The sequence below is a fragment of the Peromyscus leucopus genome, chromosome 5 (genome assembly GCF_004664715.2).
Source record: "Peromyscus leucopus breed LL Stock chromosome 5, UCI_PerLeu_2.1, whole genome shotgun sequence".
Classification (NCBI taxonomy): domain Eukaryota; kingdom Metazoa; phylum Chordata; class Mammalia; order Rodentia; family Cricetidae; genus Peromyscus; species Peromyscus leucopus.
The window spans coordinates 111,587,074-111,609,001 of record NC_051067.1 but is presented as its reverse complement, the minus strand read 5'-3'; the positions used below and the strand labels follow the sequence as shown (position 1 = coordinate 111,609,001).

Here is a 21,928-nt window from a genome sequence, read left to right as displayed (position 1 = left end):
TACCAGGGGCTGGAACAATCTGGGACTCCAGGAACAGACTCCACTGTGCGCCGGACAAACTGCGAGGCGCGCCCCTAGCAGAGTGGCTCAACCCATCGCGTGACGCGCCACGAGTCAGGTCCCGCGCCTCCGCCGTGGGAAATAGTCCCCAGCCCGTCCGGCTCGAGTGGGTGGGAACCGCGGGACTCTCGGAGCGACGCTGCCCAGTGCTGTGCGCGCAGCCAATCCCTGCGAGGTAGGGCGTGGCTAGCACGCCCGGTGGATTCCTCCGCTCCAGTTCGCGGTGCTGAGGTCCGGCGAGTCGCCATCTTCGGTGCTGAGCGGCGAATCGGAAGTCCGTCTGTTCCGTTTTCGCGTCTGACTCCCTCCAGGTGAGCTTGCCCTCCGTAGCCATGGCAGCGTTGTCTGCCTCTCCGTTCTACCCCCCTGCCGTTACCAGACCCCAGCAGTCGTTAGGACCGTGGGGTCAAGCCGTCCGTGCCGTGTCAGCGGGGAAGAAAGGGAAAGCCCTGGCAGTCGGGGTCAGGCCTGAGGTTGGTCTCGGGCCGCGGGAGGAGGTGGGACCGCTGAGACAGGTGCTGGCTTCGCTGTCCCGGCGCCTCTTCCCCCGGGCATGGCCTGGGGTCCGAGGGGACACCCCCCCTGCCGTGTCGTCGGGTCGAGACACTCAGGCAGGCCTTGTCTCCCGCCGCGGTCGCTGCGGAGTGAGTCAGACCTCAGTAGCCGGTGTTCACCGAGCTCCTCTTCCGGGTGCTGGGGTCAGGCGTAGCAATCGGTATCTTGAACTTGGACCTGGGATGCGCATCTCGCTCGGGACTAGGACTGTAAGCTGACGGCAGGGGGTGGCTCTTGCTGCTTTCTGTCTCTGCTTTGTCTGATGTTGAACGGCTCCCAAAGGAGATTGTAATTTTTTCTTTGTTGTTATGCTTTCGTGGTGTTTAGTTTTTTTTATTACGAGAACAAAGCAGTGAACTCCATGAAACCTGAAAAACAATCAACTGTGCCATCTTGTTTCATTCATACTTTTCCTTATGCATATCGTTTTCCAGCTTAATAAAACCTTAGGTGACACATTTAATAACGGCCACGCCCCCATACCCCTCAAGTTCGTGGGGGAACTTCACAGCGTCCTTGTTTTTAAGTCATGCAGCTTCTTCACATTCTCGCTTGATAGAAATACTGCCCCCCATCCCCGCCCCCAGATGGTTTTCTGTAGCCCTTCTCTTTTCTACTTGTGCCTCTGGTTTCTACACGACCTGCACTTCTAGAATCCTTAAGTAGTCTCTGGTCCCCTTAACTTAAGCTCTAACCATTATCAAGTCCCAATTATATGTAGCTTGTTGTGGTTTAAAGTAAAACTGCAAAACAAAGTGTAGTCAGTCTAAGTCATTTCAAACACAGGAAAAGTAATGCGCATTCCAGCATTCTTGCTATGGTACAAATGTCAAAAGTTTAGGCAATTAGTATGAAAATTGTTACACACTCATACAAATAAGGGTTTTGAAATGTGATGGGATTGCAAATGGTAAAAGGATAATGGTGCATAGTCCCCACCTACAACTTAAAATGTCTTAAGAACTTTGGGTGGTTGTGGCAGGCCAGTTATCCCAGAGTTTAGAGGCTGAGGCAGGAGGATTACGTGAGTTTGAGGCCAGCCCAGGTTAGAGTGAACTCTTATTTTAGAAAAAGCAAAGCAATCCAGTAAAAGCCAACCAAAGATGTACGTCCTGAGAGTTTTCTGCGATGTGTTATATTTTAATAAAAAGTTAAAGATACTTTATAATGCCTGTTCACTGCAGTATTGGTGACTCCTTCCAGAATCTGATTGTGCCTGAACTCCGAAGCCTAGTCTTTGTTGTGAATTTCACACATCGTTGCTGGTTGTGTGATTCCTTCATTGAAATTTCAGTCTTTTTTTGTTGTTACTGTTTGTTTTTGAGACAGAGTTTCTCTGTGCAGTCCTGGGTGTCCTGGAACTCACTCAGTAGACCAGGTTGGCCTCGAGTTCAGAGATCCTCTTGCCTCTGCCTCCTGAGTGCTGGGACTAAAAGTGTGCACTACCACTACTTGGTTCTGAAATTTCAGTGTTGATTGGTTTGGCCAGCAAATATTTGATTATAATATGTAGTATGAAAGTAAACTTGCTGGCAAACTATACAAATAGTACTTGGAAGGGAGTTGAATTATGTCCTTTTGAAAAAGGCATCCTAGCTTCTGAGCGTGTTCCTGCCACCGTGTTGCATCTTATTTTCCTCTTTCGGTTCTTTGCAGCTATGGACTCTACACTGGTTGATAGGATGTTCTGTGTGTTATAATGGAGGTTTCACGGTAACTGTCGTTTCAGTGTTTTGAAGAGCAGTTCTCGACACAGTAGTCTCTATTTTCCTTCCTTAAATAACCTTAAATTCCTCTCTTTACACCTTTTACTAAGAATGAAGATTTATACAGATACAGAGGCTCCAAGGAGCTTGGTGGTGAATTTTGTGTTAAAGATTTGAGTAAAATGAGGAATTGACAGGTGCTTAGAATGCTAAGTGAGGCTGATGATCTATGTGTAACACTAATAAAAATATAAATAGCAGCACAGAATCACAGTAGGGTCTTTCTGTGTAAACAGGATAGGAAACTGAAAGTTGGGATTGCAGTTGCTAGTTCATGATTCATTCATTAGGCTTCGTATTTTGATTGTTCATTGTTTAGTGTGGATTAGATTGTGAATTCCTAAACTGGTGTCAGCTTTTATTGAAATGTCTCTTGGTCGGCTGGGATGTAGCTCAATGCAGAACATGTAACCTAGCATATATGACCCCTGAGTATCGTCATCCCAACATGGCAAAAAAAAGGTGTGAATTGTTAAACTAGGGAAATTATATTTAGCTAAGTTTCCTAGTAAGTAATCAGCCTAACAAATAGTAGCGTTTGTGCAAGATGCCGTGCTGTGCCGTGCCGTGCCGTGCTCTTTGGTTGTTCGTGCGAGACACTGGCGCCAAAGAAACAATTGGAGGTCTGGAAGGCTCAGTTGGTAAAGTGCTTGTAGGTGGCAGTGGCAGTGTGTGTCTAATCTCGGTGCTGGGGAGGTAGGAACTAGAGGATTTTTGGGGCCCACTGGCCAGCTAGTTTGTCCAACCAGTGAGAGACCCAGTCTTGGAAATAAGGTTGGAGGAGACACCTGAAGTTGATCTCTGGCCTCCAAACACATGCTAGCATACACATAATTTTATAAAACTAGTTCAAGGTGGGCATCATGCACACCTGTAAGCCTAGCACTTGGAAGGGTGAGGCAGAAGGATTGTAGTGAGTGTGAGGGCAACTTGTGATGCAGAGTGAGGGCCTGTTTCACCTCACCTCCCCCCAAATGGAATTTAGAGGCTAGGGGCATATTACTATATTTTCTATTGTAACTAGTGTAGCTCATTTGGAGAGAGCTTTCATGGAATCTGCCTCTCTCTCAAATGCTGGGAATCCAGATATGTACCACTGTTTCTTTTCCTTTCTTCTTCTTCTTTTTTTTTTTTTTTTGTTTTTTTTTTTTTTGTTTTTCGAGACAGGGTTTCTCTGTGTAGCTTTGCGCCTTTCCTGGAACTCGCTTTGGAGACCAGGCTGGCCTCGAACTCACAGAGATCCGCCTGCCTCTGCCTCCCAAGTGCTGGATTAAAGGTGTGCGCCACCACCGCCCGGCCCTTTCTTCTTTTTTAATGTGTATGAATGTTTTGCCTGCATATATGTCTATGTATCACGTGCATGTGTGGTACTCTCCTAGGCCAAAAAGAAGGCACCTAGGAATGGAGTTAACAGACAGTTGTGAGCTACCATGTAGGTGCAGGGAATCAACCCAGGATTGTCTGTAAGAGTAGCCAGTGAATGCTCTTAACTGATGAGCCATCTGACCCACCCACATGTGGCATGCACAACATACACAGATACATGCATACACATGAATAAAAATAAAACATTTTAAAGTATGTTAAAGTGTGTGTGTGTGTGTTTACTGTTTTTAGAGTTAATGTTTTTCCACTTGTAGATGTAGAAATCTTACCATTATATTGGTTGTTACACCTTCCTCCCCTTAAGTAATGGTTTTCTTTTTTTTTCTTTTTTGGAGACAGAGTTTCTCTGTGTTGTTTTGGTACCTGTCCTGGAACTCACTCTATAGACCAGGCTGGCCCCAAACTCACAGAGATCTGCCTCGCTAAGTAATGTTTTTCTTAAGTATTACATTTATGTAGATTGAAAATCCCATAAAAAAAAAACAAACTGATGTTGTTCTGAACTGTCAAGTTTAACAGAGTTGAGAGAAGCAATCTATTAAATTTATTCATACAAATTTGTCATTTCTGTATCTTTACGTGTTTTGGAGGGGGTGATGTGTGTGATGCTGTGCGTGTTCAGGTCAGAGGATAACTGGAGTTGGTTTTCTTCTTCCACCTTCTTGTGAGTTCTGGGGCTTGAACCCAGATCCCTGGGCTTTCCAGCAAGCCCTCTCACACTGAGCTGTCTCATTGGCCCTTTCCTTGGCAGTTCTGCTGAGGACAAAACTTCTTTTTCATTTTCCCTCATGTGATCATGTCGTTTCACCTTAATTCTGAGGGATATTTTGCCGGATGTAAGGTTTCTGGATTGATGATTTCTTTTTTCAGTATTTTGAAAACGACTTTCTCTTCTTTTGGTTTCCATGATCTTAGGCGAGATTTATAGCCTGTCCCCTCCTTTCTGGTTTTGGGTTCTTGGTTGTGTTGCTGTGTTGAACTCAGGTGATCCTCTCATCTCATTCCAAGTAACTGGGGCAATAGGTTCATGCTGAAATCTTTGGTCATTTGAATAGATACACTATAGATAATAGGTAATATATTGCTTTTATCTGGTTTCATTCAGTATTTTAAAAAAAATTATCTATGGCCATGTGTAGTGACACCCCTTTAATCCCAGAGTTTGGGGAGACAGAGATAGGTGGATCTCGGAGTTCAAGGCCAGCCTGGTCTACAGAGTGAGTTCCAGGACAGCCAGGGCTATATAGAGAAACCCTGTCTTGAGGTGCAGGGGACACTGATTCTGATTTCAGCAGTTTGATTATGATGAGATGGGGCATAAATCTCTTCGGGTTGTGTTGTGTTTGGAGTTGAGTCTCTGTGTGTATATGTGTTAAGTTAGAGGAATTTCTAGCTAGTATCTTTTCAAATAGCTTTTTTTTTTTTTTTTTTTTTTTGCACAGTGCAAAACTGAAATCTAGAGCATCTTGCAAATGCTTTAGCATTGAGATATATTCGCAGCCCTCTGGAATTTGATACACGTGTTAGGCTCTTCTGTTGTCTTGCTAATATTTGAGGCTTTGTTCATTAAATTTTTCTTGAGATTATAATTAATTACATTTCCCCCTTTCCTCTTTCTAAGCCCTCCTGTATACCCTTCCCTGCTGTCCTTCAAATTAATGGCCTTCCCCCCCCTACTTTGTTCTCCCCCCTCAATAGAGTTTCTCTGTGTAGCCCTGGCTGTCGTGGAACTCAGAGACCCACCTGCCTCTGCCTTCCAAGTGCTGGGATTGAAGGTGGGCACCGCCACTGCCCGTCTCTGAGACTGGAGCTCACCTAGTAAGCTGGCTGATGAGTCCTAGGGTCTGCCTCTCTCTGCATCCCTAGCACTAGGATTACAAATAGGTGCCATCATGCCAGCTTTTTATATAGTTACTGGGGATTGAACTCGCCTGCGTTGTTAGGCTTGAGCAGCAAGTGCTTTGGCAGCTAAGCTGTCTCTGCAGTCCCTGCTGCCCATACCCCCATTTTCATTTAGGCCTTGCTGTACATGTGATCTGAGCTCTATTACAGTTGATAGTGCAATAAAGGACTCAGTAGGACATGATATAGATTGTATTCCTGGGGTTTCATTTCTGGTGCATTTAGGTTTTAGTTTGGAAGTCTCCTTATATTACCCAGGCCGGAACTCTTTTTTTTTTTTTTTTTTTTCTCTCCTTTTTATATTCTTTGTGTCTTTTACATCATCCATCTCATTCATTTTTCCATCCCTTCATATCCACCCACTGCCCTTGCAACCCCCCCCCCAAATAAAGTAAAATAAATTTTAAGAAAAAAAAAAAAAGGAGGAAAAAAATCAGTCTGGTTATGGAAGCTGCAGTGTGACACCGTGAGTCACAAAGTAAACCCCTTTGTCCATATATCTTTACTTGTAAGAGTTCATTGAGAGTCATTGGTCTGTTCTGAGGCCCCTGGTTTCTGCTACACTATTGATGCTGAGCCCTCACTGGAACGCCTCTTGGTTATCTTACTGTTGCTTTGCGTTGTGGAAATCCTGTAGCTTTGGGTCTGCAGGACTGGTCCCTTCATGTGCTCCAGCAGATGGGGGGATGTTGGGGTGGGCCAACACATAATCCTAGTTCTGGGCCTGGGTAGTTGCAGAGTTGGTCAGTCCGCCCAGGCTGGAACTCTTAAGATTCAAGGAATCCTTCCACCTCTTTCTTCAGAATTTAGAGCTACAGATGCCACTCGTGGCTTCCGTTTAAGTTTTATTCTTAGTTCTACCCATAGTTGCTGGCTGATTTGGTGCAGGTGACTAGAAAGTAAATGATAGTAGTTATTAATGCTTTTCTTTTTTCTTACTTCCTATCCATCTCTGCTTATGAGTGCCTGAGAATATGGATGCTGTTTGAATCTGTCAACACATAGTCTACTAGAGTATTGGGAGTCTAACTCTCAGAAACCTTGTTCTCTGGAACCTGGGATTTTACACATACACTTCCCTGGGCTTGGGAGGTTTTTGGTTTGAGACAGGGTCTTGACTTGTCAACGTGTACCACCACATCAGGCTTACACTCCCCTCTACAAGTGTTTGGTTTGTTCTTTAGGACACAGTTTAGGCTTTGCTATCTGGAGAACCTTCCATTGTGATTGTCCTAAGATATGGGGTCGTTTATTTACAATAGGTTTCTCAATCTTAGTTCTGTTGAGGTTTTGGGCAGATGTTGTAAGGACATTGTCTTGTTCATTCTTACATGTCTAATGGCGTCCTAGGCTTCTACCCACTGGTTGACAATAGCTTCCCCTCCGGTTATGACAATGCAGGATGTCTCCAGTCACTCCCAAGTGAGACTCTAGAATTATAGTCCTTTTCAAACACTATTATAGCTGGATTTTAACTATTTTTTTTCTTCGATAGAATATAATTTTCTTGTAAGAGGCAGAGACTGTACTTATACTTGTTATTTTCCAGTAGCTATAGTCTGACACGTAATAAATGAATAACTTGTTGGACGGATTGAACATAATTCAGCATAATGGATGAAAGTTATTTGTGACATACAAGTTATCCAATGTAGTATGAAGCTTTCTTGAGGCAATTTCACAAAAGGAAGTATATCCTGTTATCTTCTGAAAGTGCTTTTTACACAGGCAAATACTAGTCCTAGTGTTTGTACATTTTGTGTATTTTCTTTGTCTCTTCCTTGGTTACTTTGTCAGATCTAGCTTCTACTTGGATATTACATTGTTTTAAAGTTTTGAGCCCAGAAATAAAACTGAGAAGTAGAAATTGTACTGTCCTGAGACAGAATATGCAGTGTTCAATGCACAGCTGACACCCTTGGTGGTTATGCTGACTGTTATGGCTGTCAGTGCGATTCTTGGTAAATAGTGCTCTCTTGTAGAATTCTGTAGAGCAGGGTCCTGCGTGTTTCCTCACCTCCTTTGTAGAAAGAACTCTCTGTGCCTGAGTAGATGCTAATGATATTTTTGTGATACTGGACAGTAATTTTTCTCAAAGGCTCAAATTTAGTAGCAATATTTGAGAAATTAACATGTATTGAATTTGGCTCTAACTTTGTCAATCTTTTTAAAAAGATCACCATTTTTGAGACTCTTTCTTTCTATCTCTCTATCTATCTCTCTATCTATCTATCTATTTTTAAATAGGAGTACTTCCTGCCTTTGTTTTGATGTCGTTGTTGTTTGGGGTTTTGTGTTTTGAGACAGTTTGTCTCTGTAGCAGTGGCTGTCATGGAACTCATGTAGACCAAGCTGGCTTTAAACTCACAGAGATCTGCCTGCCTTGGCTTCCTGAGTGTTGGGACTAAAGGTGTGTGTCACCATGCCTGGCCTCCTTGTCTTTTCATCACCCTATTCCTATGGCCAATACCCACACACTAATTTTATCTGTCACCAGATTCTTTCAGATTTTATATCCACTTATTCCTATTGAGTCAGTTCTTTGAACAGTGGTAAAGTGATATGTAAACAAGATGTTTAGATCATGTCATTGTATTAGAAAAATACAATGGGGCAGGGGATAGCTGAGTGGTAGAGATGTGCTTAGTGTACGCATGGCCCTGCTTCAATTCCCAGCCTTAAAAAGAAAAAAGGAGGCCTGGCGGTGGTGGCGCACGCCTTTAATCACAGCACTCGGGAGACAGAGCCAGGTGGATCTCTGTAAGTTCGAGGCCAGCCTGGACTACCAAGTGAGTTCCAGGAAAGGTGCAAAGCTACACAGAGAAACCCTGTCTCAAAAAAAAAGAAAGAAAAAAGAAAAGAAAAAAGGAAGGCAGGAAGCCACTCTGGTTTGTATTACTAGTCCACCTCTAAGTAGTGCTGTTTCCTGAACTAATGTGGACTCTTCATGGTGCTGCTACTTTTTCCAGGAGGAGCAGGACAGCATGCTGGGCTCCGGCTTCAAAGCTGAGCGCTTACGAGTCAATTTAAGATTAGTCATAAATCGTCTTAAACTGTTGGAGAAAAAAAAAAGTGAGTATTGTGTCCTGTTGTGTCTCCCCTCCCCCACACCCCACCCCTACTTTTATTATTATTATTTTTTTAAAGCCAGCTACCAGCATCCCAAGCTGGATCTTTCAGGCTAGTACTATGGAGTCTTTCTCATAGCTTTGCATTTAGGATACATGTCTGCCTCTTGTATATAGTTAAGTTGAAACACTTTGTTGCAGAGTTAGGGTTTCTATTGCAGTGAAGAGACACCATGACCACAGCAACTCTTATAAAGAAAAGTTTTTAATTGGGTAGTTAATGGTCAGAGGTGCAGTCCATTGTCATCATGGAGAGACATGGCAGTGTGCCAGCAGACATGGTGCTGGAGAGGGAGCTGAGAGTCCTACTTCTTGATAGGTAATAGGAGGTGGTCTGTCTCACTAGGCGTGGCTTGAGAATATGAGACCTCAAAGCCTGCCTCCATAGTGACTCACTTCCTTCAGCAAGGCCACACCTCCTAATGGTATCACTCTGTTTGGAGGCCATTTCCTTTTAAACCCTCATTGAAGGGGATGTAATGTTGACCCCTCTGTATTTGTAATCTCTGCATCCATGGGTTCCACATCTGTGCATTCAAACAAATGTTGATCAGAAATATTTAGAGAGAAAAATGCATATGTATTGAGTATGTACAAACTTCTTGTCATTATTCCGAAATAATACATTGTAACAGCCATTTACCTAGCATTTATATTATGCTGTATAAGTAATCTAGATGTGGTTTAAAGTATATAGGAGGCTAAGCATAAGAATCTGCACATTCTGTACCATTTTATATGTCCCAGGCACTTGAGCCTTCTGATTGTGGTATCCATGGGTATCCAGGAACCAATCCTTCTTGGATTCTTAGCAACTATTGTGGGATAGTTAAGTATCTATCCTTCTTAACTATGGCTTCTGAGTTGGAGATGTCAGCCTCTATTATAGTTCCATCTATGTAGGGTGGGGAATTCTAGAGCAGCCATGATGAGAGTAGATGTGTCAGGAGTATGAGCTAGGTTACTATAGATTACAGCATGAATCTCTCAGTCTTGTCTGTTGGGTGGAGGTCTGCCAACTGGCCAGGTTCCAGTGTGTCACTGCTGTGTGACTGGAATGGGGTTTGTGTTCCAGCGGAACTGGCTCAGAAAGCAAGGAAGGAGATTGCTGACTATCTGGCTGCTGGGAAGGATGAGCGAGCACGCATCCGTGTGGAGCACATTATCCGGGAGGACTACCTCGTGGAGGCCATGGAGATCCTGGAGCTGTACTGTGATCTGCTGCTGGCTCGGTTTGGCCTTATCCAGTCTATGAAGTAAGATATCTTGCCTCATAGCTAAATGAATCTGGAATTTGAGAATGGAGTAATACTATCTCAGTCTACATGTATCTGCAGCGGCTAACACTAGGAGGTACTTTCACATTCCCAAGGATCTTTTTGCCTATTAGTGAAAGGGAAACAGAATCTGAATCCAGTCTCTGAGGTTTGAGTCTTGGTTCAGCTTGTGTGAGGTTTTGTGGACTTGGGCATGCCACTTGGTTTTGTTTCTCCAAAAGCAAAATTGGGAACTGAAAAGGCTAGAATGCCAATTGCCAGGAGCCAGTATAGTTTGTGAGATAACTTTGGAGGTCATCTGGTACGTGATAAACTGTGATTTTGTTGGTTTTAAAGCATGTTAAATTACATATATTTTTTTCTTCATTAGAGAGCTAGATTCTGGTCTGGCTGAATCTGTGTCTACACTGATCTGGGCTGCTCCTCGGCTTCAGTCAGAAGTGGCTGAGTTGAAAATAGTAAGTACAAGCGGTTTCTGTAATGTCTGTTGACTTTGGTTTGTTTTAGACGAGGTCTCACTGTGTCACTCTAGTTGCCCTGGAACTCACAGAAATCTACCCTTCTCTACCTTTGCCTGCATGCTGCGGTTAAAGGTGTGTACCACCATGCCCAGCATTTATAGTTTTTGATATTATTAAAAACGTCTGGTGGGGCGGTGGTGGTGCACGCCTTTAATCCCAGCACTGGGAGGCAGAGCCAGACGGATCTCTGTGAGTTTGAGGCCAGCCTGGTCTACAGAGCAAGATCCAGGACAGGCACCAAAAACTACACAGAGAAACCCTGCCTTGCAATAAATAAATAAATAAATAAAATAAATAAATAAGTAAGTAAGTCTGCTTGTTCACCTGGGTATCTTATTCTTCTAGTTTTGAAATAGGCTTTGTTAAGTAGTTATTCTTTTTCAGACCTTTATGGCATAGAACATTGTTTTGAGAATTTGAACAACTTTCTAAAAGGCAGATTTACGTACCAACTTAATTTTTTTTTTTAAAATTTTTCGAGATAGGGTTTCTCTGTGTAGCCCTTGCTGTCCTGGAACTCACTCTGTAGACCAGGCTGGCCTTGAACTCAGAGATTCGCCTGCCTCCGCCTCCCTAGTGCTGAAATTAAAGGTGTGTTTCACCACTGCCTGGCTTCTCTTAAATTATTTTTTAGTTGGGTGTAGTGGTCTGTACATATAACCCCAGTACTTGGAGGCTGAAGTGAAAGGGCATGAGTAAAGGCCAGCCTGGACTATATCGCGTGACCCTGTCTCACAAAGAAGGGGGGCAGGTAGAAAACCTTACACATATTATACGCACATATATTTGCTTGTTATAGTACTTAATCTTATTTAGATACATGGGAGAGCATTTTGTTCTCTAGCATCTTGTTTTTGTGGTACCAGGGGTTAAACTAGGGCCTCACACATACTAGCAGCTGCTCTATCACTGAGCTACATCCATTTCTAGAACATTTTTTGTTTTGTTTTTAGATTTTCATTTTATGTGTATGAGTGTTTTCCTGCCTGCATGTGTGTATGTGCATTATGTCCATGCCTGGTACCTGCAGAGGCCAGAGGAGGATGTCAGTTTCCCTAGTTATAGGCACTTGTGAGTTGCCACAGCAGATGTTGTTTATTGCTGAGCCATCTACCCCAGTTTTCATTTTTTTGAGACAGGGTCTCATGTAATCCAGGGTGGTTTTGAATTTGTTTTGTAATTGAAAGTGACCTTGAACTCCTGATCTTTCTGCCTTTATCTTCCAAGTGCTGGGATGGTAGGCCTGTGCTACACAAGCCAGAACAGGTCTTTGTTTGCTTTTTAAGACTGGTTTCTCTGTGTAGCCTTGGCTATTCTAGAACTCACTCTGTAGACCAGGCTGGCCCCGAACTCACAGAGATGCACCTGCCTCTGCCTCCCAAGTGCTGGGATTAAAGGCGTGCGCCACCACCACCTGACTCAGAACAGTTCTTACACAATTGTAAAGCACACAATTGAAACATTTTAAGGTAACAAATCCTGTGTCGAGTCAGCTTTAAACCCCTGTAGTAGCTTTCTGTTGTTCTTAGGATAGAGACACAGCGCCACGGTTTGTATTGTCTAACTCCCTGTGGCCGTCTTCAGTTGTTGCTGTACTCTTGGGTTCCACACTACAGGCTCGCTAACTTTGTTTCAGGGTTGTGTATTGACCGTGTTTAGCCCCATGAGACCGTTACACATTTTCCTAGAATAATTCTCTTTCTATTCTTGTTAACTTATTTTGTTTCTTACTATGTAGTCCTGACTGGTCTCAAACTCCTAGGGCTCCTCCTTCTGCCTCCCATTAGGGGTTACAGAGACATGGTACTGTACCCAGCTCTTTGCTTAGTTAACTTCTCATTATCTTCCAAATGTTGACAAACATTTGTTTTCTCCAGAGGCACCCTCATCTCACTTTTCTGCTCAGGTCTGACTTGCATGTGTACCTACCTTCCTTTAGTAGTGTTTGTCCTAACTGCAGGTGGACCTTATTGGATTTTTTTTATTATTAATATTATTTTACACAGAGATTATAAGACTCTCTAAAAGTAGGAATAGTGTCTATTTTCATTCATCATCATATTACTATTTTTGGAGAGTGGGAGAGGAGTTTTGAGAAAAGGTCTCATGTAGCCCAGGCTAGCCTTGAACTGATCCTCTTGCTTCTCTCTCCTTAGTTGAATGGGATCACAGGTGTATGCCACCTTGCTCAACTCATTGTTGTATTTACAGTATTTATCATTCTTAACAATAGTGTTTGGAGTTAGGTTGTTGCTTTCTGGGTAGATGAATAAATAATGTATACTTACCAAGGTTTTATAGGCATTGTTATTTCAAACCCAGTCATGGAGATATGTTTTATGGTGATAGGAAGTGTGAAATTGTTTATGGGAGTGGTTTCTCTTATAATTTTTCTTCTTTTCTTTTTTTTGTAGGTTGCTGATCAGCTCTGTGCTAAATATAGCAAGGAGTATGGCAAATTGTGCAGGACCAATCAGATCGGGACTGTGAATGATAGGGTAATGAATGTACCTCGTAAATAGGACCCAGTGGGACAGGTAGTTTTATTACCAGCGGGGGCTTGAGTTGTGCAGGTGCGTGGTTGAGGTAGTCGAGGGATGTCTTTTACAGTAGAGTGAAGGTCAGGGGCAACTGTGGCTGGCAGTGCAGTCTGGTCCTCTCCCTGCCAACACCTGGTTGTGTGCTTGCTTTTCTCTTTTTCATCTTCTGTGAGTTAGGAAGGCAGAAAGGAAAGTGGAAAGAAGGGTTGGATGACTGAAACGGGGAAGGCATTAGTGTTGAATCTTTTCTTGGTACCCATCTCATACATAGCCAGAGTGTGTGAGAAGAGCATGGGTCCTGTAATGTGCCCCTGACTGAAAAAAAAGGTAGTTGATGTTTATTCTTATCTTCCCCAGTTTTACCAGTGAAATGAGAGGAACTAATTTTGAAAAAGAAACAGGTTAGGATTAGACTGGTTGTGTAGATGCTTCTTAATGTTGATCTGTTATTACAGCTGATGCACAAACTGAGTGTAGAAGCCCCACCCAAAATCCTAGTGGAGAGATACCTGATTGAAATTGCCAAGAATTACAATGTGCCCTATGAACCTGACTCTGTGGTCATGGTAAGTTTATGCCAGAGCACAAAGGAAAATGAATCTCTAGGACTTCTGGGGAGCATATATTATTTATACTAGCTGAATTGGAATGTGTAAGCCTTTGTTCAGCTAGCACCTTCTTACTTAACAATAAATATACCTTCAAATCTCATAGGCACTTAAAGCATGAGATTGAATGAATGAAGGCATCTTGAAAATGCACAAGCTTGACAGAAACATAAAAGCATGTTATTTTTGCCTTTCAGCGAGCTGGAAGAAATCAATAATCCCCTTGTACATAGCAATACCCCAAGACATACATTGTTGTGGAATATTATTTTAAGATGTGTTAGACTTGTTTATGTTGCATTTGTTTAACTCTGTGAAGCTGTGTTACTTTTCCTGCCTAAAACACCTGATTGGTCTAATAAAGAGCTGAACAACCAATAGCTAGACAGGAGAGAGATAGGTGAGGCTGCCAGGCAGAGAGAATAAAGAGAAGAACCAGAAGAGAGGGAGGAGGGAGAAAAGGAGAGGATGCCAGGGGCCAGCCACCCAGCTCCACAGCCAGCAACAGAGTAAGAAGAAAGGCCTATAGTATATAGAAAGCTAAAAGCCCAGAGGCAAAGATAGGTGGAAAAATTTAAGAAAAGCTGGCTAGAGCCAGGCAGTGGTGGTGGTGCACACCTTTAATCCCAGCACTTGGGAGGCAGAGCCAGGCGGATCACTGTGAGTTCGAGACCAGCCTGGTCTACAGAGCTAGATCCAGGACAGGCACCAAAAAACTACACAGAGAAGCACTGACTTGAAAAAACTGGGAAGGAAAAAAAAAAAAAAGCAAAGAAAAGCTGGCTAGAAACAATCCAAGCTAAGGCTGGGCATTCATAAGAATAAGTCTCAAAAAAAAAAAAAAAAAAAAAAAAGATTTAGTCTCCGAGTATTTATTTGGGAGCTGGGTGGTAGGTCCACAAAGAGCAAAGAGTAAAAAAATACCAACTATACTACATAGTATATATGCTATGTGCAGGTAGTGGTCAAAAAGCTATGGAGATACATGTAAAACAAATTCTCTGTCCTGAACTATTCAACAGTTAAGTTTAGTGTGGTGTGGTAGAAGCTCTTATGCTAACCAAACCTCCAGCACACAAACACCCCCAGGACAGGCAGCAGCGTATATCCCATCTGTCTGTCTCCCCCTCACCAACTCTCAGGCGTATTAATGGGTGGAAGCTCACATACCTGAGTGTTCCTTCAGACTGGCCCTGTGTGTTCTTTCTTGGGGCATCCCCCTCCCCCAATCTGACCAGGGAATTTTAAACTCTGTATTCTGCCCTCTTCCTTCTCTTGGAGACCTTTGTGGATTCCCTTGTTTCCTAGGGTATCATCTGAGGCTGTGGTGGAGCATTGCAGTGTAGTGTTCTCCCCACCTCCTGCACTCTCCCTGCAGGTGCTGATGTTGGGAGCACTCCAGAGTAAACAACTTATGCTTATATGTATATCCTTAGACCTTCCTAGGGAACATGGCTGTGGGCATGGATTAAGTACTTGTGTCTTTTTCTTAGGCAGAAGCTCCTGCTGGGGTGGAGACAGACCTTATTGATGTTGGATTTACAGATGATGTGAAGAAAGGTGGTCCTGGAAGAGGAGGAGGGGGCGGGTTCACAGCTCCTGTTGGTGGACCTGATGGAACAGTGCCAATGCCCATGCCCATGCCCATGCCTATGCCCATGCCCTCTCCAAATGCTCCCTTCTCATATCCACTGCCAAAGGGACCAGTAAGTATGTGTATATAAAGAAAGTGTGGATGTGAGCTTTAGAAAATGTTGCAGAAGAGGACAGAGGCTCTGTAAACACACTGAGGAATTTTAAGTTGCCAGTGATACAGAACAATAAGAATATTTGTATTAGCTGAGTAACCAAGCATGTGTATTGAGGAACAATATCAGATTGAGGAAAGTCCTTGGTTTCTGCTGTAAGTACTGAAGTAGAAAAATCTAAAGATAGTTGTAGGAAAAGGTTACTAAATACCTGGGTAACTGTTGCAGTAATCCTAGTAGTTTTTTGTTTTTTGTTTTGTTTCTGAAAGTAAACTTTCCTTTATTACCAGGCTGAAAAACCTTTGTTGATAGGATGTTGGTTTTACAATAGGTTATTTCTAACAAGAAGATGATTCAATTTTTTTCCCTTGGAGACAGACACTGAAGCACTTGATGTGGTAATTTGAGGAATAACCCTTGTAGGTCTTTAAACGGTCAGTCTTTCTGACCACATGTGGTCCTTTTGAGCCTTTCTTTGCTTTGAGGAGCTTAAATATATACACACATACATGCATGCATACATACATACATACATACAATGTGTGTGTTCACACATATTTCTTCCCATCCCATACAGAAGTTACAGATTGGGAGCAGTGTTTCTGATACTGCTTTTCTCTTGCAGTCGGATTTCAGTGGATTGCCAGTGGGGACTTACCAGGCCTTTCCTAACATTCACCCACCTCAGATACCAGCAACTCCCCCATCGTATGAATCTGTAAGTGCCTGAGCTCTTTGATAAACGACAGGAGAGTGAATCCCATGAAGAGAGCAAAATAATAACAGGGAAGGCAAACTTTTGATCAACTTAGTATGGGTCTTGCTCTTGCTTTGGGATTCTTCGTTGCTTTCATACTGCCCTGGAGATGGGGAGTGCTGTTGGTGGCATTTGTGGTGGGCATGCTATATCAGCACTGAGGCCAGGAATCAGGAAGGAGCTGCTCTTAGGAAGTTACAGTCTCATATGGGCATGGTGGCACATGCCTATAGTCTCAGCACTTTGGAGGATCAGGAGTTCAAGGTCAGCCTGGACTACATGAGCTTATCTAAAAAAAAGTAAAAAAGAAAGTAGTGCTCTACTAGAGCACTTAATCTAGATATATTTGTTTTACTAACTAGTCTGAGAATCACATTGAGCTACTGTATAATTTGATATTAAGATATATTAAAGCATCAATTTTTTTATTTTAAATTTTCAATATTCATGGGGAAGAATAGTAATGGTATTTGACTGAAACAAAAGTGTCTAGTTAGTCAATTTTGGCCTGTAGTGTTGGTTTACATTTTATTCTTACAGTTAAAACTTACATAGAGTAAACTTGTGGCACAGGTCAGTTATCTTAGCAGCTTGGAAGCTGAAGTAGATAGATCACAAATATAAGACCTTGATTCAAAATAAAGGGTAAAAACCTTCGGGAAGTAGTTGAGTGGTCAGATGTGTGTCTATCATGTAGCAGGCCTTAGGTGCAGTCCCTAGTGCTTAGGGGTTTGGGGTAATTGCATAAATAGCTCATGTAGTAAAGATGTCTTGAACTGTTTGTAACAGCAGCTCTGCTTCACAATTACTTGTTTTCTGCCAGTCTTGCATATATATATATATATATATATATATATATATATGCATGACTCATATACATGGCTTTGAGAGCTGTTTCCAGCCTATGGTTTACTTAGAAAACAAGTTGGTATGGGATTTGCTATGTAAATTGCTCACCTAGGAAGCTCTCCCTTATCCTTAGTTTGCTTATCATTCTTCCCATTGGTTTTCATCTCTAGTTGATGTGTTTTCTCCTGGAACTGAGTCTTTCTCACGTTTTAGTATTCCATGTATTAAAACATGGTCAACTGTGTGTGGAATGAGGTGGATCTTCATCAGTCCTTGAGGCCTTGGTTCTTGTAGATTTACTAGTTTGCTTTGCCTGGAAGCTGAAAAGTGTCACAGTGTGGTAAGACTTCTCTTTCTTTTTGCTTAGCAGTTCAGAGGTTGGCATGGTGTCCATGTGGTTTAGAGAAGCATGGAGAGACTAGGAGGCATTTTCCTAGGAGCAAATTCTGTTGCTTTTGGCGAACAGCTTAGCTTTTGGAAAACTAGGAGCTGGTACCAAAGTATTAGTACTTTGTCTAGAGATGCCTTTCATTGTCTTTTCCTTTGGTAACAATCTGTGTTTTACAGGTTGATGACATTAATGGTGATAAAAATGTTTCTTCTGCACAGATTGTTGGTGAGTGTTTCAGAAAGCGTCATGCTGCTGAATCCTCTTCTCTCACTATTCCTCTCTCCATGGCCATGACATTCACACAAGGACCATGTCCTTTTTCAAATAGAATGTGTCTAACACAGAACTCAGGACTTCTTGCTCTAAAACATAAAATATTTTTGCTAGCCCCAATCTTCCAGTTCTGTGTTTAATTTTAGTCACCTAAGTTTTTTTAAGTACATTTTAATTACTTTTCATTATATATATGTATGTGGGTTTATACTTGTGAGTGTAGGTCTCTGGAGGCTGGAGGACTCTCCTGGGGCTGCAGTGTTAGGTGGTTGCTTTTCTTTTCTTTTTTTTTGGTTTTTCAAGACAGAGTTCCTCAGTGTAGCTCTGGCTGTACTGGAACTCACTTTGTAGACCACAAGGCTGGCCTCAAACTCAGAGATCTACTTGCTTCTGCCTCCCAAGTGCTGGGATCAAAGGCATGCCCCCTTGCCCCAAGCCTGGCTTGAAAGGTGGTTTTGATATAAGGTAGAAGCTGAACTTGGGACTTCTGTAAGAGTAACATGTGCTTTTAATGGCTGAGCCATCTCTCTAGCCCTCCCTAATTAAAAAAAAAAAAAAACCACTTTATTATTTTGTGTATATGGTGTATGTATGCAGCACCCCTGGAGACCAGAAGAGAGTATTGGATCCTTTGGAACTGGATTTAAGACTGTTGTGAGTGGCCATGTGGGTTCTGGGTCCTCTAGAAGAGCTTTTAATCACTGGGCCAGCACTCTAGCCCTCTACCCAGCTGTTTTTTGAAGTGACATATTGGTGTCTTAGTTAGGTTTCTATTGCTGCAATAAAACACCATGATCAAGCTGGGCGGTGGTGGCGCACGCCTTTATCCCAGCACTCGGGAGGTAGAGCCAGGCGGATCTCTGTGAGTTCAAGGCCAGCCTGAGCTACCAAGTGAGTTCCAGGAAAGGCGCAAAGCTACACAGAGAAACCCTGTCTTGAAAAATCAAAAAAAAAAAAAAAAAAAAACCACCATGATCAAAAGCAACTCTAGGAGGAAGGGTTTATTTTGCTTACACTTCCATATCATAGTCCAAATTGTCAAATTTAGGGCAGGAATCTGGAGGCAGGAACCGAAGCCGTGGAGGAATGCTCTTTACCTGCTCTCTTCATGGCTTGCTCAGCCTGTTTTCTTATACCACTCAGGACCACCCACCTAGGGGAGGCATTGCCCCACTGGGCTGGGCCTCTCATTAGTCTGGTGGGGGTATTTTCTCAGTTGAGGTTCCCTCTTCCCAAATGATTCTAACTGTGTCTAGTTGATATAAACTAGCCAGCACACAGGGCAAAGCAGCACAAACAATAAGGGTGAGTTTTCATAAAGTAAGCATGTTTATGCAGTTGTTTAATAAGTTAAAAACTGAAGTGCTGCTAGCACCACAGAAAGCACATTTAAAATGGGAGAAGTTGGGTGTGGTGGTGCGTCTCTCATACCAGCACTGGGAAGCTGGGGCCGTGAGTTCAGTGGTGGGGCATTTGCTTAGCATGTTCAAGTCCCTGGATTTGACCTCCAGCGTGGAAAGAGGAGGAGAAGAAAAAAAGCAAACTGGAAGACTTAATACAGACTAGACCATTACATCAGATAGTACCGGTATTAACATGACCTTGGCCTTCCTTATCCTCTTGCTTCTACCTCCCCAGTGCTGGCCATGATGGGCATAAACCACCATACCCAGTGTGTGCAGTGCTGGGGTAAAACCAAGAGCTTTGTGTATGCTAGGCAAATACTCTGCTAACTGAGCTGCATCCCCAGCCTCTCCAGTTTGATCTTTTTCTGTCCTCCTCCAAAGGGATTGTAGGGGTTTGGGTGGTAGTTTTGTCAAAGGATGGCTGAGTCATTTGTCTGCTATTTGTAACATTGTGCTCTTGGCCCTGATTTAATTAGGACCCAAGCCAGAAGCTCCTGCAAAGCCCCCTTCCAGACCCATGGATAATTACAACAACTTTGTACTGCCAGAGCTGCCGTCTGTGCCAGACACACTCCCAACTGCTTCTGCTGGAGCCAGTACCTCAGCATCAGAAGACATAGACTTCGATGATCTTTCTCGGAGATTTGAGGAACTGAAAAAGAAAACATAGGTCTCTTAAACCAGGAGGTTGAGACTGAACAGTTCTTCTTGTAACAGTGAATCTCCATGCAATTCCGTTTCATCTGTTAACCATCACTGAGCACTCTTCCTTGGGGCTCTCTTGCTGCTCTACCAATCGTGTTGCTTTCCAGTTCTCTGGTGACACTAAGAGACTAACAGCTAGAGACTGTGGCTGGAGCAGTTGGCTTCTGGTGGCTGTGTTTGCCTGTCTGTCTTTCTGTCACATGGATCCTTGGTTCTCTCCTGGCCATTCCATTTCCAAAGGAGTGAGAAGTATTGTGGGTAGAGTTGCCAAAGATGGCTGGACCATGGAAGAGAGTACCCTATGACGTGTTTCAACCTTGACTTGTAAATGCATCCCTGTGCATGGGGGTGATTGTAGAGAATCATGGCCGCCATGTGTTTTCTCAAATGAGTTAGATGGCTCAGGAAGCCACTGTCACGGTTCCTGGAGGCAGGGCCTCTCATTGACCTATACACTACTCCTTGCTGCAGGGCACTGTTCCACCTGGATCCAGTTGCAAAGTTTGTTTGGAAAAGTTCTCTCTTAGTTCTACTGGATTCTCAGGGAGCCCTCTGTGGCCTTTTGCTTTATTTTGAGTGCTGTGTTTCCCTTTTAGGAAAGAGCAGCACTATAGGAATTTGTTTTTCTCATAGCATGTTAGGTGGAAAGCATAGGTCTCTATCCAAGCCTCGGGTGGGCTTCCAGTTGCCTTAATAGAAGTACTCAAGTCTCTTGGGTAGAGAGCTGGAAGCCTACAGGAAAGGAGGGATACGTTTTCATTTGAAAACTTTTATGATTAAGGGAATCTTTACAAACTGATATCTTAAGTTTTAGTGTCATGTGGCTGTAGCTCACTGCTTTCCTGGGTGGATATGACTCTTTATTATGGTAATATATGTGCTTCTTTGCCCCTAGCCAAAGCCACCCTTCCCCAAGAGGTTAGCTTTGGGACTGGAAGATGAGATTTTTTGCTTATGTATATTTCTGTACATACCTGTTTCAAGCAACTTCACTGTTTTTGATCGTTTTGTCTCATAGCTCAGTAGCTGCTAATAAAGATCCCATGTCCTGCTTCCTCTAGTGTCGGTCAAATGAATGGATTTTAGTGGAGGATATTTTACCCGGGTGACTCATATTAGTGTGTAAGCCAGATCCAGCCTTCACTTTCCTCTCCCTTAGGACTGCAGGCATCAGGAGCTGTTGGGGCTCATTTCCATCCCTGGACTTGAGCTCAGATAGCATCTATGAATTTGCTTGCCTGCTACTCTATTTTTAGTATGCTGCAGTTGAGCTCACTCTTGGCATGAGTAGTGAGCATTCTGTTACCTGCTAGTTGGCAGTATAGCTGGATTGTGCTATGTACTTAGCGTATCATTCTCCTTATTACACTGCTGAAGTCCATCAGCAAGGTTATGGAGACGATGGGATTTTGATTCTCCACTAACACAAAGTGTTACACTTCTGTCATGAAATGTAAAGTATTATCAATAATACAGTAAAATGTAAGCTAGGCTAGGCAATAATGAGATTAAGATAGTTCATCTTAAGACACAGATGTCAATACCCAGTGTTGTCAGCAGGCTTCTCAGAGGCAGGATTCTGGTGCTGGCGGATTCCTAACAAACTTGAGAGCTTTTGTAGTAACATATCTGTCAGTGTAGCTTCTTTCTGAGTATTTGAAGACAGAGAGAAAAGTGAGTGACCTGAGATTGTAGGTGAAAGTACCAAAGATACCCCTCCAAAAACCCCATAAATATAGTAAACCGGTTGGAGACCATTTGTTTATGTCTTGACAATTTGATTTCCTAGGAAAGTGAGGCCACTAAAGGAAATGTGCATTATGTCATGGCGTCTTAACTTTTGTAACCCAGATTGGCCTTGAACTCTGAGTTCTATCTCCACTTCCAAATGTTGGCATTACAAGTGTGTGCCACCATACCTGTATTAAAGCAGTGGTTCTCAACCTGTGGGGTGTGACCCCTTTGGGTTCAAATGAACCTTCCACAGGGGTTGCCTAAGACCATTAGAAAACACAGATATTTACATCACAATTCACAACAGTAGCAAAATGACAGT

General features: G+C 43.0%; 2 protein-coding genes across 5 annotated transcripts in view; one reads left to right on the top strand and one right to left on the bottom strand.

The window, feature by feature from the left end:
* Nucleotides 1–264: 264 nt before the first annotated feature.
* Nucleotides 265–20,927, top strand: Ist1 (IST1 factor associated with ESCRT-III). Of its 4 annotated transcripts, none has more exons than XM_028891039.2 (10): nucleotides 265–371; nucleotides 8,639–8,741; nucleotides 9,873–10,053; nucleotides 10,445–10,532; nucleotides 13,010–13,093; nucleotides 13,591–13,701; nucleotides 15,237–15,449; nucleotides 16,117–16,209; nucleotides 17,665–17,713; nucleotides 19,644–20,927. In XM_028891039.2, exons 2-10 carry the CDS (start codon nucleotides 8,654–8,656, stop codon nucleotides 19,835–19,837), a joined length of 1,101 nt encoding a protein of 366 aa, XP_028746872.1. In that variant the 5' UTR covers nucleotides 265–371; nucleotides 8,639–8,653; the 3' UTR covers nucleotides 19,838–20,927. The 4 variants fall into 4 exon arrangements, with proteins under 4 accessions (XP_028746872.1, XP_028746873.1, XP_037062150.1 ...); XM_028891040.2 differs by having other exon boundaries at nucleotides 17,707–17,713; nucleotides 19,644–20,926; XM_037206255.1 differs by lacking the exon at nucleotides 13,591–13,701 and having other exon boundaries at nucleotides 19,644–20,925.
* Nucleotides 20,251–21,928, bottom strand: part of Pkd1l3 (polycystin 1 like 3, transient receptor potential channel interacting) — a 71,969-nt gene continuing 70,291 nt past the window's right edge. The window contains 1 exon segment of the mRNA XM_037206253.1: nucleotides 20,251–21,520. Coding sequence (XP_037062148.1) covers nucleotides 21,410–21,520 — 111 coding nt within the window. The 3' untranslated portion in view covers nucleotides 20,251–21,409.

Bases quoted from the DNA above. Each gene is read 5' to 3' on its own strand.
- Ist1 (XM_028891039.2), top strand. From the start codon at position 8,654: ATGCTGGGCTCCGGCTTCAAAGCTGAGCGCTTACGAGTCAATTTAAGA. The intron at 15,450-16,116 runs GTAAGTATGTGT...TTTCTCTTGCAG, and splicing joins ATCCACTGCCAAAGGGACCA to TCGGATTTCAGTGGATTGCC. The intron at 16,210-17,664 runs GTAAGTGCCTGA...TGTGTTTTACAG, and splicing joins CTCCCCCATCGTATGAATCT to GTTGATGACATTAATGGTGA.